Source organism: Atractosteus spatula, chromosome 11, assembly GCF_055471065.1.
Source record: "Atractosteus spatula isolate fAtrSpa1 chromosome 11, fAtrSpa1.hap1, whole genome shotgun sequence".
NCBI lineage: Eukaryota > Metazoa > Chordata > Actinopteri > Semionotiformes > Lepisosteidae > Atractosteus > Atractosteus spatula.
Window position 1 is genome coordinate 10974103 of NC_142716.1, and position 16656 is coordinate 10990758.

Below are 16656 nucleotides of genomic sequence, written 5' to 3' on the forward strand. Positions count from 1 at the left end.
CCATTTACAATGCTAAAATGAAATGTTCATATTGCTCAAACATGGGGGGGATGGAAGGCATTACAGTACACTATTAATTTTGAAATAAAGTTTGCGTAACTTCTATAGGAATGAGCAGCAATACTGAAATGTAGAACGGTAGTTTTTGTCACGTTTGTGTCATTCTGTGCTTCTCTTTCAGTCCTTCAAATATTTCAATTTGACAAAATTGTCATGAAGATCATTTAAAAACCAGTATCATCTGAGGGAAAAACCAGTCAGAAGAGAATTTTCTAAACAGATATTAAATTTATTTTGAAATCTGTAGTGAAAGGAATACCTGACAAATCCTATACTCTCATCAGCTTATTACTTTATAAACCATGCATTTTTGGTGACTTGACACAAGGTATTTAGCGTTCTCAATATATACTAACCAAAACAGTCCTTAAAGGGGAGTTGGATATAGGTTTATTGCTTATATTGGCATATAATGAATATGACTTTGCAATATCCAACATGATTTGGTTTTTAAATACGAATTTGGATATGAAATAACTGTAGCAAAATGTTTGCAACAGGCGATTTGGAGGTTTTCTCCAAATCTCTGACAAATCTTCTACTGATCTTGGGATTTTATTGAAACTTTTGAGAATATAATTACTAAAAGCAAATTCTGCTTTTAGGTAATGGGAGCAATTGATGGCACAGTACTAAAACAGGCTCATAGCAAATCAGAAATGGAAGCACCTCAATAAAGAAATATGTCAAAACTAAGGATTCAGAGAAAAACTGTGGAATACCTGAATTACAATTTTGCCACATTAAAATTACACTGTAATGTAAAAAGAAAAGCACCAACTTAACATGAGTGAAGGCAATATTCTTATTCACAAAGATAAGGAGACATTCAAGAAGTCCATAAAAACCTGGAAAGGTTCATAAGGCACATTCTATTCGATATTTATATAAAACATTCTCCAATACCATATAAACATTTCTCATTTTAGATCTGTAATGCTGTAAGAGTTGCTAGTTTACAGAACATCTACTGGAGATGGAGACAAAATAAAAACATGTAAAAGGGGCATGTACATATTTTATAACAAAAAATATATAGAAATGGCGTACATCTTTGAAACATTATATACCTTATTCTGTTTGGGTCAAAGATTCAAACAGACTGAACATTGATTTTCCCCACTTAAAGCTTTCTTAGGGAAATACAGTTTGGCATTTCCTACCACTGTAGGAACTGGCTACAGTTCTCACTTGGAAATTCCTAAACCTGTCTTCATGTATTCATAGACAACATAACTAATGCTCACAGCAGGAATAACCTTCATAAAGTTTGGGAGAATCCCTCTGTAGAGTCCAAAAAACCCTTCCTTGGTAACAATTTTCTTAGTTAAGCTGACCATGGAAAGCTGTTCCGATCCTTCCAAGGAAGCTGAAAGAAAACATTCAAGATTTGGATCAAAACCTGAAGAGATTCTGAATTAACATTTTAGTTTTAAACATAAATCTTTTAATTGGGATTTACCAATGCAGTTTTCTTTCGTATGTTGTGTGTTTTTCTTTACTCAAGTGATTCCTAATGTTAAGATATATTATTTTAGCAAGGACATAGTTATTTCTTAAATGAACTCAATTTAATGACAAAATGACAGAATTCACAAAAATTGAGAGATGAAACTTCAGACATTACATCCTTGCCAACCTGGCATTCGTACATTTTAATTTACTACTGTGCAAACGTACCTTGTGCTTGCATCCGAGTTCTAATGAGAGCAAGAGGGTAACTAGCTATCTGTCCACAGGTGCTAGAAATGGTCCCACAACCAAGCAGGACAAGTATACCGGGGTTTGGAGAGTCCGTAGCATAGTGCGATAACCAGGCGTTCTTCAAACTCTGAAAAGAGAGAATGGTAAAGTGTATTAGCTATGATGATATTCATTCTTCTCATTCATTTTAGACGACTTAATGTTTTTACAGCTCTATTATATGGCCCAAATCTTCATCTATAACGTACATCATGTCAAACATGAAAGCAATGGTTGAAAGAACAATAAGGGCATGTTACCCAGATTTGTTTCAGCTTTGTGAGTCAGTGTACACCTCTAATATACTGATAGAAGAAGATCACAATATACAAACCTCATAAATGGCCAAGTCAATCCCTGCATAAGGGATGATTCCCAGAATGTTAGGGACGTAGCCTTTGTAGAAGGCTTTCACACCTTCACGCTTTAGAATCTTCTTGGCACAATCAAACATTCCAGAGTACTGACCAGTCTTCCTTAAGGTCAGCCTGGTCTTCATCACCTGTGGTAATTAAAAAGATAAATGAACACTATAAAAAGAGACCAATTATCCCCAGACCTCAAGATTTCCCCAAAATCTTAAATTGCCTTTCTTTTAAGGACTTAGAAAGGTACACTACATGAAAATAAAACATTGTCCTTTCTGAACCATATACTAAGGTTATAAATCAGAAAACAGAACAGACTAGAAAGCTGAGAGCTGGTGTTCAGAGTTTGCTTACCTCCATGGGATAGATGATGGTCTGTGCAGTAGCTCCAGCAAGGGATCCTGCCATAAACCTCTCATGGGTCCGAACCTTTCCCCCCTCTGAAGAAATTATTTTTTTATACTATCACAGAAAAGAGGACACGGTAAGGACAGAATACAACAAACAGCCTAGAATCCAAAACAGCAGAAATGCATATCAAAGTTTGGCTACACCCGTTTTGTCAAATGTGGTTCTTGTTGCAAGAGGTTTTTCGAAAAATAGCGTTTTACAGCTTTGGAGATTTGCGTCTTAAAAGTTTATCCATTCATGAATTTGAACATACTGTAATATGACAAATATACATTTTATATGTATATAAAGGAAATATTCCTGTGCGAAGTCAAGGAAGCTTAGTGAATAACAAATCATTGACCAGTAAGTAGTACTTGTATAGAGCCACAGAGCCAAAGTGTATTATAATGAGGAATTATGGTTGGGGCATAAAAGCACCTGTTGGGCAAAGAATGTGGTCCATATTCCAGTCTAAGTTCAACACCCCCCACCTCAAAAAACTTTGTGCACTAGATATGTTAAAGGTTAACTCTAGGTCTGCAATCAAGCTACTATTAACTGCCAAATTAACTACTTCTAGATTCTTTCAGGTTGTCCCAACACACATGCAATTTAGTGCAGTCATAATAGGAGTCTTTGTGAGCTTCACCCTGAACAGGTCCCATCGTCATTTAGCTACCACAGATAAAAAGTTATCTTTGTACTAAGGATGAAAAACACAAGTGGCATTAAGTTTAGGTATCTACAAGTAATAAAATTTAAAAACTGACTTCAATTATTTCTTTGACAAAAAGGATTGTATGCACTTTTAAGATTAAGCAGCACACCCTTTTCCCAGTCTTCAAGAAAAATTCAGTTTAATAAGGATTTTCAAAATTAACTGAAATGCTCAGACCAGATATGGAAAGTCTTTTCAGAAGTGTGCCAATGTCCATACCTGCTCATATGCCATGAACTTTATAGCTGTCTCTGGTGCAATCTTGATAACATTGACTCCATTTCCTCGCCATAGTGACAACACTCCGCCTTCTTTCAGCATTTGTTTGAAGCCACTGACAAGGCCTATTTTGTTGGTCTTAGATGAATGCACCTAAAATGCAAGTAAAATAAGTAAATTCAGCTTTAACTACAACAAAGATTCACATTATACATACAGAATTGAAATTCTATGGGGTTTTTTTATCCGTTTGTTTTCAGAGCTCTGTTTTGTATAATTACTATAGAATTTAAATAAAAAGGGACTGTAAAATTACAGGGTTGTCCTCTTACAATACTAACACCATTCATCACCCCTGCCCTGAGCTTAATCTGTGAGCTAGCATGTGCATGTCAGGATGGGGAATTAAAGCTCTCATGGTATTCTCTCTCTTGTTTAATTTAAAAGTGCTATATTTAAGAATTTTTCCAACTTCTCCTAAGCAGCCTGGCCCGCATTTGCAAGGTTGTATGTTTGATTTAATTAGCTTCTTAGATTTGGATCAGAATTGAGTGAGCTTTAACCCTTACCTAAGCTCAAAAAGTGAGTTGGTGATCAACCACATTTCTGACCTAATTTTTAATGCCCCTCTAGTGCACACTAAACGTGTACACATGATATTCACTATTAGACACTTAATCCAGAGTAAAAGTGTAACTATTTGTAATCATCTTGGGCAAATAGAAATGGACACTTATGAAAGACACAGCAAAAATGTCCCTTCAGTGCATTACATTTACAGTGTAAACAACCACTGACAAAGCACACTCAAATTAAAGATCTGAGGAAGTCTCCACAGCTCAGTCACTCAACAACCAACCAGATGTTCTTTACCTGCATGAAAACTTTAATTCTGTCAAGAGGGGCAGTGCCTGTCCGAGATACAGCTCCAGCCATTGCTCCTGCTGAAAGCTGTTTCCACCACATGCCTGTTGTCTTCTCCTCCTCTGTAAATTCATCAGGGATTGTAAGACTGTCTCCAATATCTAAAACCTAACAGACAAGATGCAAAAACATAAGACAGTGTTCTATTTTAATATGAAATGCTTCAACAATACATTACAACTAATTCTAATTCACAGAGCTGTGCATGTTAATTCAAAAGTGAAAGTTTCAACAACTACACAATCTTGCATCTGTGAAGTGAATTAAAAACCTGGGGATAAATATAGAAAGATACCTCTTCTCAGGCCTTCAAACAATGATAAAAGACTATGCAGGTTTCAGTTGCTGAAAGAGATTAAGAATGGGAAAAATAATCTTTTTTGCTACTATTTTAAAAAAAGGTCAGGGTGAATTGGACTTCAGATTATACCAATACTGACTGACATAATGAAATAAATGTTTTTTATAATTATCTGAAAATAGATAAATCAGAACACTTCCTCACTTTAAATACATTTATAAACAATGATTAAGCTTGCAAACTAAAGTCTTTTTATTCCCAGTATCATCTACCACGGATGGTTGTAATGTTCAAAAGGTGCTTTAAAACCTTGGATTTGTTTGTACTTCATTAAATATTCTTTCAACCTAACCTACAGAAAGTACTTATCTTAGTTACACCCGTGATGCCTACTTAAAATAATCACTCAATAGACAAGCAGATTAATTTTGTGTTACTGATGTCAGCTTCTGAAACCTACCACTTCATAGATGGATATTTCCATCATCCTCAAAAGTCAATGAATAACCACTCTCCTTTCTGAAGCTGCAAAACTGCCATCCTGATTCAGGCCTGATCCCTGAAATAAACACCCCATGGCTTCTCTCAAAACACAACTGTGCCACTGTGGTCTTTCCACATCACAAGTACCCCTCTTCACCTGAGCCCAGAGTACAGACCAGCTTTTTAAAGCCTAATCCCTCTGAGAAGACTGTAGATTAGTTTAGATTATATAGGATTTCCTTTGCAAGACCCACTGTCTTCAAGTCACAGAAAACTACATGAATATTGAATAGTTGAAATAAAATATTATTTTCTTACATACAAAATGTAGCTATTTCGGCCAGTGGAGTATACGTACAGTATTCTTTTCTTCAAGGATATACAATAAAAATGATACAGTCTGCTAGATTATCTTGCTTTAGTATACTTTCATCATAAAGCCTTCCAAAAGAGCATGTGAACAGGTCTAAAGTGCCATAAGGAGAAAAATCTGGTATCCAAGCTAATTGACAGTAATTATGTAATCAATGCAAGAGCAGAAAAAGAACCAATTTAATGGTACCAAACAGCTCAAGTAGGCAACTGTTAAAAATCATAACAATGATGGGGGTTATTTTTTATGGTGTCATTTAACTTTGCAAGATCGTTTTCAGAGACCTTCTATAATCATTCACATTCATTATCTTAGCAGTACTGCAATGTTTTATTAGAAGCTTGATCCCCTACTTCTCTTTAACAGTTATTAATGGAATGCCAAGCAGCTTAGCGAATCACTGCCACATTTCAGACCTTCTCTTACACTTTATCACATAAAGGTTAAAGTGTGTAATTCAATTCATTCATATCACTATAGTTTATCTTCCAGAGTGTAATTAGTAGAGATTTAAATAGAATTGGAACCACTTCATTAACTTTCCTGACCAATGCGTTAACATTCACATTTTTTTTCTCACGGATGACAAGATTTTGACTAAAAAAAATTGGTTCCTAAAAAAAACTTCACATTTTCTCTCGTCGTAGCAAACTGTTTCTACAGGAAAATATCTGCAGCAGAATGCACAGCTGCATGAAACATGAGTTAACGGATGTCACAAATGGCTCTAGTTGAGTAAGTTGCCCCCAGTGGAATGTTTCTGGCAGAAAAGTACTCTGAATCATGGGCCCCACACCTTGGTGTGTGAAACCTACCAGGCAGTCTGATAATAACATTAATAATTGCTTACACTTATATAGCACTTTTCTGGACACTCCACTCGAAGTGCTTTACAGGTAATGTGGACTCTGCTCCACCACCACCAATGTGCAGCATCCACCTGGATGATGTGATGGCAGCCATAGTGCACCAGAATGCTTAACACACATCAGCTATCAGCTGGGAGGAGAACAGAGTAATTAAGCCAATTCATAGATGGGGATTATTAGGAGGCCAAGACTGGTAAGGGCCAATGGGAAATTTGGCTAGGACACCGGGGTTACACCCCTACTCTTTTTAAGAAACGCCCTGGGATTTTTAATGACCACAGAGAGTCAGGACCTCGGTTTTACGTGTCAACCGAAGGATGGCAAATTTTTACAGTATGGTGTCCCCGTCACTATACTAGGGCATTAGGACCCACATAGACTGCAGGGTGAGCGCCCCCTGCTGGCCTCACTAACATCTCTTCCAGCAGCAACCTTAGTTTTCCAGCTTTAGTGGGGTGCCAATTGTGAGTTGCAGGGTGATATGGCTGCTGAGAAAAGAGTTCTCTTAAGTTCCCTGAAGGCCTACTCCCTACAGACTCACCGAGGAGTGCTTCCAGTAACGGATGATCTCCTGGATGTTAGTGGCAGGATTGAGGAGAAAGTGCTCACGCCATTCATTCCAGTCTACCGTCATGGTCCCATCAGCATCAATGCTAGAAATAAAAGACATTAAATAAGTAAATAACACAAGTACAGCCGGAAAGCTTGGTATATATTCACAGATATATACCAAGATAAGAAAAAGACAATTACAAATTTAAGGTAAGACAACCTGAAGGGTTTTTTTTGCACTTTAATTATGTTATTGTATTACTGCAATATAAGCCCTTCAAATATCAAGGGGGCCCAGTCCTCAGTTCTTATTTCAAATCCCAGCTCAGTGATAATTCCCTTTCCAATTTTTTGGGCTTCTCATCCTCACTGCTCATTCAGATCATCAGTCCTACTGAACATTTTGACTTATTTTTCATCTTAATCAGAATGGAATTTTTACCCTCTCCCATTACCTTCTCCTGCTTCAATTGACCTTGGATACACTGAAAGCATAAGGAAGTTTCTAAACAAGAGGCCACTTGGCCTATCAAGCCTTTTGATATTTAGTAGCTAACTGATCCTAGGATCTCATCAAGCCATTTCTTTAAAGAGAGCAGGATATCGACTTTAACTACATACCTAAGTAGCTTGTTCCGTATTTCCACAACCCTTTGAGCAAAAAATGGCTCCTCTTCTTGGACAGGTTGACTAGATTTTCTAGTTCTAGTTTCTAAATCGCTTTTAATTAGATTACATTAAGTGGATTAGACAGTAAGTGGTCACTGATAACAGAAAACCCAAATAACAAACTGTCTTTTTTAAAGTACAGTAATACCACACTGTGACAGATTCAGAAACAATGAATAAAATCTGTGGAGGCCCACTGCATGGCTAGCCTCCTGACCACCCAGTGAAAATGGACTTGAATTCTCCATTTCAGGCTATTGTCTAGATGTGTCTCAATTTATTTTGTATGTAGGTGTAAGGGGTTTATATCTAATCCTGGCTTCTAAGGGTGGTGAGACAAGGAAGTGAGCTGATTTGAGTGTAATTCAGAAAACAGAATTTTGTAAAGAAGCTGGATGTGCAATGTGTATGGTATAAAGAAACTGACATACTCTAAAAAAGAAAACATAAACTAGTGCAATTTTTATTAGAATTTAATGTCAGGTGCAATGATTGGATCACTGTGTTTTTATTTAATAATAATTGTATTACTACAATATTGATTTAGTTCCCCTTATTAGCGAGTTAAATCAAGGTTTTGCTATATTTTAATAGAATATATTTAAGACTGTGCACTAAAACACAGCACATGCAGCAGAAAACACTGTTTTAAAATAAAACAATATAAGCCCAAATATGAATTATCTACAATTCAACTGACAAAAATTCTCACCTTCATCTTAAATATCCTTAATTCATGTCCTGAATGTGCTCCTACTGCGCACAGTAAAAATAAAACCAAATGTAAAGCACTTTCTCTTTCGCATGCCCAAAGGCACATGCTTTCCTTTTTATCATCTGTACTGCAGAAGAACTTTTCTGCAGTAGTACGTTACTTATAAACGGTCTCCACCCAATAAAGTTGACAAAACATCGTAAAAGATGAAAAGCCAAATTCCTGGTCTAATTGAAAATAAGAAACAGAAGCAGTCATGCACGCCTTTACTGTACTAAAAACTGAAGCACAATGCTCTCTTAAAAGTTGTTTTTTTAATCTCCTTTAAGGAATAATGCTTCATAAATAAAGTACACCTGAAGAAGGCTCCACGGCCGAAATGTTGTGTTGTCTTTCTTCTCTTTTCAGCATGGAATAAACCTATTACTTGTTACTTTGCAGCCTACCCGCCTGAACTAAATAAAATAAAGCTTTCTTTACATAAATATTCATGTATAAAATTTAACATTTTATATGACAAGAACTAACATCCCTAATCTGCATGTACATTTAAATAATCTAAGGATGCATATGTGACATAGCTCAATACATTTTTCTTTTGTTTTAATTCACTCTGCAAGGATCCCAGTCTCATAGATAGATAGATACATACTTTATTGATCCCGTGAGGGAAATTGCAGAAATTGCTCATGTGTTCATGTGATCCTGACAGTAGACCAAGGGCAGCAGGATCCCAGCCTTTGATGTTGCAGAGATTGTCCGTGATCTAACATCTATCCTGCTCAGAGTTCTTGTTTTTTGCTCCACCCTGCCCTTGTGGTCTACAGTAGCTGTACAACACCGTTAATGGTTGTACTGCATAATTCTATAAAGCGCTGTGTGGCAAACTGTTATAACGGGAGCTACAGCAAAAAAATAATTTGACTGATTATTTTGTAGGCAGGATCTCTAAAGCAAGGCCTCTTTCAATACTAAACCAAAATAAAAGAACCTCAGCCTATTCATAACTTATATTTCAATTTCTTTATAAAGTATCGCTATCAACACAGTATACAATGATATTCATCACAATTAATGAAGTTGCTTTTATTTCAGCAGGTGAAACCACACATGTTCATGCTCATGCCTTCTGGTAGTTTGTTCAGTTTAAACATTTTCAAAGTGGCCAACCATTATTGTTAGTCACAAGTACCATATTTTTTGTGGGCAACAAGCCTTGAGTTTGCTTAATGGGGATATTTCATTATTACAGATGTTGAATACCCCAGGAATTCAATCTCTTTGATAGCCCTGCCATCAGGTGTCTATTTTTCTTTCATTATATCCTTTTGGAGAAAACAAATGTGGCAGCCCATGTAGAATGGGCCTTTTTAGTTATTCAATTCAATTCAATTTATTTTTATAAACAACTGAATTTAGTTATACCAATGGGATTTTACAGCATGGTTAATAAAATACACAAGTACTATAAAGCACTACTCTTTGTGGGTGTGCAAACCTTTGAAGAATCCTTTTTGCCTCCTCTGCACTTATGTCCATTCCAAGGTCTTCAAGAGCCTGCTTGATCTCAGAGGCATCAATACATCCTAGAAAAAAAGTATTTCCCTTAGCATTGTCATTGTTCAACTAAAATTTCTTGATTTCAAAATTCAGTTAGACAAAACACCAGCAAACTAAATACGTCAATTAAGAATGATTCCACTCTGTCCTTTCATCAGTAATATGAAACCAATTTGTTCCCATCTAACAGTCACATTGTGATTTCTGTAGCTCTACTAAAGGAAAGCATAATCCTTGATTTTAATTTTCCAAAAACCCTCCTTACTGCTATTACTTAAGCACATAGGCATATTCAATACATGAATGTAAGTTAAAAACATTTTGTATACAGAAAAAAGAGTTCCTGCGGGAGATTAGACATTATCTGCCACAGAATTAGATCACACTCTAAAGTGCAAAGGCTGGAATTATTCAACGTACAAAGACAAGTGATTTAACTGCTAACAGTAATTATTTAATCAAAGTAAGTTTTGAAACACTTCTATCTACCGCAAACTGGAAAAAAATATACTAAGATTTAAAATCCATACATGTATAAATTAACTGTATATTTACACAATATAATCAGCTGTATAATCATACAGCATACTTTCATTATCCTTGAAAGAAACATACCATCTTTGTTTTTGTCTAAGCTTTTAAAAGTCAGTCGCAATTTCTTTTCATGTTCTACGAGATATCTGGAGAACTCCTTCAAATCCAGCCCCCCATCCTTGTTTCTGTCTCCAGATGAAACTATTTTCTAAAATGAGAATGAAAACAAAAGACAATGAACAGCATTAGGTATCTGTATCCACTATACTCATCCAAATACAAAGATCAGTTAAAACAATGGGGATGTTACAACAGACTTTAAAGTAAGCAACAGAAAATTAAACATAACAGAAAAGAAAAACATACAAATCTTCACACATTTCTGTTCTGCCTAAAGTTTTCATTTTTTAAACAAATAAATATTTAATATTTAAATAGAACATATTTCCACGTTATTTCACCCAAGCAGGGAGTCACAGATTTGAAAGCTATGATTTCAAAATTGGAAGAGAAGACTGTGGTATGTTTTCCACATTTCTTGTCTTTGTTATCAGTTTAATTTTTATACAAAAAATTTGGAAATGGAATTACTGTTTTTCTGCTTTGGTTTTCTGAAGAGAAGTGGTTAAAGGGTTATAAGGATCCAAAGCAATGCTGTACCTTTAGGAAGTTAGCTAATGAGGTGCATACTGTGCCACCTACTGGTTGGATTCCAAGTGTAGGTAAATATTACAAACTCAGTTATTTCCTAATGAAAAGTCACAACATGACAATACAGCATATTATAATTAAGATGGAAAGGCAAACATTTCACAAAAAGGCAGAACAATTTTAATTAGGTTTTACCATAAAATACACTATTCACTTTTTACCATGTTTTCGCCCAAAGTAACTCATATAATGATAGCAAAACACCCAGTAAACATACCCTATTTAAATGTATCTTCTAATATGAAATAAACCATACATTTAGTATTTGTGTACAATTTGCAAGAACATTACAATATTCACTTACTTGAAATTCAATGCAATAAAGTGTGTATAATAATATTCCTATTCCATGCTAGTTTAATACAAAATTGATTTTAATGATCATATCAGTGAAAAGTATTAAATTTTAATTACTTAAATTAGGTACAATGAACATCTGTTATGCAATTGAGAATGGACATGACAGTGTTCACCGTAAAGATGGAAAAAGGTCAAATAGACTACAGTAAACTGAACTCTTACCTATTAAAGGGGGTCAAGAAGTCAGGCTAAGAAACTGTTACCTCCACTGCAACAAGCAGCCTATGTCTAAGACCTAAGGAATGTTTATGGTTTGCTCCATGTTTGAACAAGAGGAGTGTCTTATAATTCCTGGCCTCACCTAAGCACTAATAACTAGCTCAGCCAGTCTGAACCCTCTGAGGAAGATTATAAGAAAGTCTTATCGGAGTAGATAATAAACAAATGAGCAAACCACACACAAGCCTTTGGTCCTAAATATCAATGTTTTCAGGCACCCTCAATAATTTTAATGAATCAGCAAGCAGTTATACTGTCAAAGAATTATCACTTATAAATACAGAAAATTCAATTATCAGGAAAATTATAGTATTTTTGCAGCATGTGCACAGACTTCCTTTTGGTCATGACATATTGTACAAGTACATTCTTTATGTTAATGATCATTAATTATCAACAGAGGGTCTACTGTAAAAGTCACAGGCCAGTAGCATGTGAGCCTACCATTGGAAGCAATACATCTGTGATGTACATTTGATGCTCTCTTGTGGGACTCCTATTGCTCTCGCAGAGCCTGGGCAAGTGAGCTCCCAAGCCTACAAGCCCTAGACTCCACACATTGTTCCAACACATCCTACAGATGTTCCACGAGGATCATGCCTGGCACACAGAAACTCCATGGCCCAACTGTCAATTTCTGCAGCCTGCACAAGACCCAACATTACATAAACAGCACGAGGACATGCTTTGTGCTGCTGGAATGTTGTCATGTGAAGGGAGGATCGGTCCTGGTGAGACCCCAGGACCGGATTAATATGGTGCTGTGCAGTCCAGTTGCCATCAGTCACTTGCTGCAGCCTGGCATTTCCAATACTGTGGAACTGTCACTGAGAATATTGATCTTGGCGCAGTGTTGTGACGCATGGTCTCCCAGTTCATGGCCTATCATTGAAGGAATGTGTTTGGCATTAACACTATGCCAGGGTAGAAACTGCTGGCTGTGAACACCATATGGACTTAATGTAGCTTACAATGTATTGATGCAAACATGCACTGTTCTCTTGATAAGTGGAGCATATTGATTCCTTTCCATGATCTTCTTCCTTGATTTTAACCAGGCTTGACATTAAAAACGTTACATCATCCCACCCCTGTGTCCATTCAACTGTCTCACCAATCAGGTAAGTTAGTGCATAAGCAGTCAGGATCACTGAAGTGTTTCATGGTCAGTCATGAATAATGAATGAATCAATATACTGCCAAAACTGGAATATCCAAAATTCACACCCTTTATTTTTCGAAGAAAAAAAACATGCACAAGTAAAATGATTTTAAAAGTGACTAATATTAAGTGATAAACTGTAAATCATGCTCCTTAACGGTAAAAAGAGCAATCTGTAATCTGGTTTTGTCATTTCACCACTTTTTAAATGATAAAATCTACCACCTACCATTTGCTTCCTTTAGATTTATGATTTATTAAGACTTTGGCTCACCAGTACAATATCTATCACTGGATAGTACTTTTAACATTTATTACCTGACACATGGTTTACTAAGGTGTTTGGGTTAAAGTATAAGATGTCCCATATAAGAAATTTTAAGAAGAAAAAAATCAATAAAGGACTTAGAGGAAACAACCAAAAACTAATTCTTTAAGCATACCTAAAAGAACAAGCATGTGGCTTCCTGAATTTCTCTAACTATGCCTCTTAATAGCCTGTATGGGTGTGGACATAGCATACATTATGCATAGAATGCACTGTTTTTTTTGCAGCAATCCTTTTATCCGAGTATGCTTCTGTATTGAATCTTACTACAGCAAAATCCCATTCTCCACCACAGGGAACAAATCTAATATTCTATTTCTCTCATCTCTAGTCGTTCAGTCTTAAATTTTAAGTATCAAATTTTATTCATGTTTTGTTTATATTTGACTATACATACACAAGATGCAGACATATTTTTTTTGCCGTCCATGCTGGAAAATATTTTCATATGAAACAAAGCACTATACATTGCTTTACTAGCTTTTTAGTGGTTATGGCGTTTCAGATGGGTGGAACTTACACATTTACAAAAGAGGAAGCAGGTTGTATTAAAAAAAGGAGAAATGTAACCGACAATCCCATTAAAGGTTCATTTAAAGTTCGGTTATAAAAAAGCGTGCATTAAATCAAAAAGATAACTTTTAATGAAAGCTATGCACCAAAGTATATAATCTGCACGTCGCTCTTGACAATTAAGCACAGCAACACCTTTTACATTTTACTCAACAAAGATTAGCTTTGGACCATAAGGTCTCCTCTCTCAAAGCGCAACAGAAATTTAAAAACAATATATGAGAACAGTAAAAAAATATGTTGCAAATGCAGTCCTTGTAGGTGGATTACCTGTGCAGCACCTTTCCCCAGAGTCATGCCCATTGCCTCTAGGCCTTCTTTCAGCTCCGAAACATCTACTTTTCCATCTTTATTGGTGTCCAGCTTCTTAAAGAGTTCTTCGTATTTCTTTTTGCTCTCCGCATCAAAGCAACGTGAGTCAGTGAAAACCAGTCTCCTTACAGCCTGATACATTTTTGCCGCTACCAAAAATAAAACAACAGAAAAGGGCCTGTATTTGAGGGTTTTGTTACGCAAAATATACAAATATATATAGGGAAAATCTAGCAACAGCAGAGCTAGTTCGTATTTAGGTAGAGCATTACCCGGGAAGCTTTTACTTCCTTTATCTTCTGCCTACCTATTAACCGAGACTCACAGAAACAAGAAATGTCACTTTTCCATAAGGTCAATCGAATTTGGCTGACTAACGCTTTTGTGAAGGGACAAGAATCGTCGGATCCTCCAGAATCAAGCGTAGAGAAAAATGGGAGTCTTCTTGGCAGCTCTGCAGCTATGGAGAAGTGCATTTTTTTTAATCTACGCCACACCCTACACAGATGAGTCTGCTAGTATACTTTCTGTTTGTTTAAGATCACAGTAATTATCCGAATTCTTATTCAGATTGTATTTTCCAATTACGTATGCTACCAAAATAGATTTATAACATTTAAAGGAAAGTAAAAAACAATCGCCGTAGCCTGTAACTGTAAACAACAGTAAAGCAACCTTTTCTGAAACACGGGGTGTCACATTTCTGTTGGTCTGATGGGCTGTTTTCTCCAGGGTACTTACAATTGGAGAAAAGACTAAAATGGCTACGAAATAATGTAATATGTATTTTAATACTGTACTAATTGCTGCTGGTATTCTCCTCACTCTTAAAGATATCTTTAATGCTAGCCCTGTGCTAATCATTGAACAACCCCGATTAATGAAAACTACGTTTATGACTAATGATAAATTCGTGGCAATTGGGGTAATTTCGTTAAACTGCAATTACACTACATGGAATTACAGTGTTACATTTTTATTTAAATTGTGTGTCCATCGTATTTTTAGAGACGCTTATGTAAAGGAAGGCAATAACACAATCACCAGGGCTGTTATGGGCAATTAAATATTATTTGGAGACCTGAGTATAATAACAACAAAGATCAGCAATCTGAAACGTCTATAATTGTGGTATCCAAAGAAAAGGCTCCTGGAATCTTACATTTGAGACATCTAAAAAAAGGAAGTATTGAAACAAAGCTCCGTAAAATTCAGCTGTGTTTAGCTCGATTATTTTTGCCGCAAAACGTGATGGTGATACTTCAACACCATGTGGTATTCATTCAGAAATGCCTCGTTCTAACCTTTGAGTAATATTCAGTTCCTTTTTTGTCTCTTCCTCAGCTCCATGAGTCGCTATGAGTCAGGCTGAGCAGAGAAACAGCTGAACAGTTAAGTTTGTTGGCCTTTACTCACAGTGACCCCATGGGACCCAAAACTCTATTTATAAAATCTTGATCACATTATATTATTAACCTAATATTACAATTACAGTTTCCACAATGATTTTCTTTATATGGGTATAAAATGCATCTATTCTTTGCATGAGATGCTAAGCAAACCTTTTACTACAGAAATTAAATCCAAGTGAATTTGTGACCGAAAAACTGTAGATCTTAAACGACACTACAAACCCTACACACCAGTGCTATAGTGGTATAGTATACGCAAGACAATCACATCCGTATGTAACTGATAACATGCGTAGGTGTTCAGCACAATTCCAGATTCCTCATGTCATTTTCAGAAAAACATGAAGTGTGGTAGATATGACGCTAGGGGACAGCACAACACTTATGTTTTGCATTATTGCAATTATTAAATTGTTAACTCGTGGGGTCGTTGTTTTTGTTTTAAAACGTCCTCAGATGTGAAATATGTATACTGTATATGCAAAAAAAAAACTTGTAACCTAATACTCGAGAATTTCCGTCTGAATTTATGTAAATACTAAATTTACATAAAACTAGACTAAAACTAAAACTAGACTAAAATGTAAATCATCAGATATTACTAGTAAAATATTATGTTAATATCGTAATGCCGCTAGTCACATTATAAGAGACAGCAATGGCTTGTGAATAATAATAATAATAATAATAATAATAGCCAGCAGCTACTGTATATCACCCTGCAGCTCTCAACTGGCTACCCACTGAAGCCAAGCAGGGTTAAACCTGGTCAGTGCCTGGATGGGAGACCTCCTGGGAAGCTATGGTGACCGCTGGAAGTGGTGTTAGTGGGACTAGTGGGGGGCACCCACCCTGCGGTCTGTGTGGGTCCTAATGCCCCAGTATAGTGGCAGGGACACAATACTGTAGTGGGCACTGTCTTTCGGATGAGACGTTATATCGAGGTCTCTCAGACTCTCAGTGGTCATTATAGATCCCCGGGCATTTCTCGATAAGATTAGGGAGTTACCCCGGTGTCCGGGCCAAATTCCCCCCCTCGGCCTTTAACGTGGCCTCCAGATTGTCCCCATGTATGATTGGCTTGCACTTGCCATGCGA

General features: G+C 36.3%; 1 protein-coding gene across 2 annotated transcripts; it reads right to left on the reverse strand.

Annotated features, from left to right (window-relative positions):
- Positions 1–268: 268 nt before the first annotated feature.
- On the reverse strand, positions 269–14603 carry slc25a24 (solute carrier family 25 member 24). 2 transcript variants are annotated; one of them, XM_088926707.1, is made up of 11 exons: positions 14454–14603; positions 14105–14295; positions 10563–10689; positions 9886–9973; positions 6993–7104; positions 4375–4533; positions 3502–3654; positions 2526–2633; positions 2138–2305; positions 1741–1891; positions 269–1429 (listed from the first exon to the last, which is right to left on the reverse strand). In XM_088926707.1, exons 2-11 carry the CDS (start codon positions 14285–14287, stop codon positions 1248–1250), a joined length of 1431 nt encoding a protein of 476 aa, XP_088782833.1. In that variant the 5' UTR covers positions 14288–14295; positions 14454–14603; the 3' UTR covers positions 269–1247. The 2 variants fall into 2 exon arrangements, with proteins under 2 accessions (XP_088782833.1, XP_088782834.1); XM_088926708.1 differs by having other exon boundaries at positions 14419–14461.
- Positions 14604–16656: the final 2053 nt, after the last annotated feature.

What these genes read in the sequence shown, in the direction of transcription:
- slc25a24 (XM_088926707.1), bottom strand. Translation starts at nt 14,287, where the DNA reads ATGTATCAGGCTGTAAGGAGACTGGTTTTCACTGACTCACGTTGCTTT. An exon ending in AGTTCATGGCATATGAGCAG is followed by an intron (nt 2,634 to 3,501) that starts GTATGGACATTG and finishes TTTCTGTGATAG; the next exon opens with TATAAAAAAATAATTTCTTC. An exon ending in TTGACTTGGCCATTTATGAG is followed by an intron (nt 1,892 to 2,137) that starts GTTTGTATATTG and finishes CTCTCTTTTCAG; the next exon opens with AGTTTGAAGAACGCCTGGTT.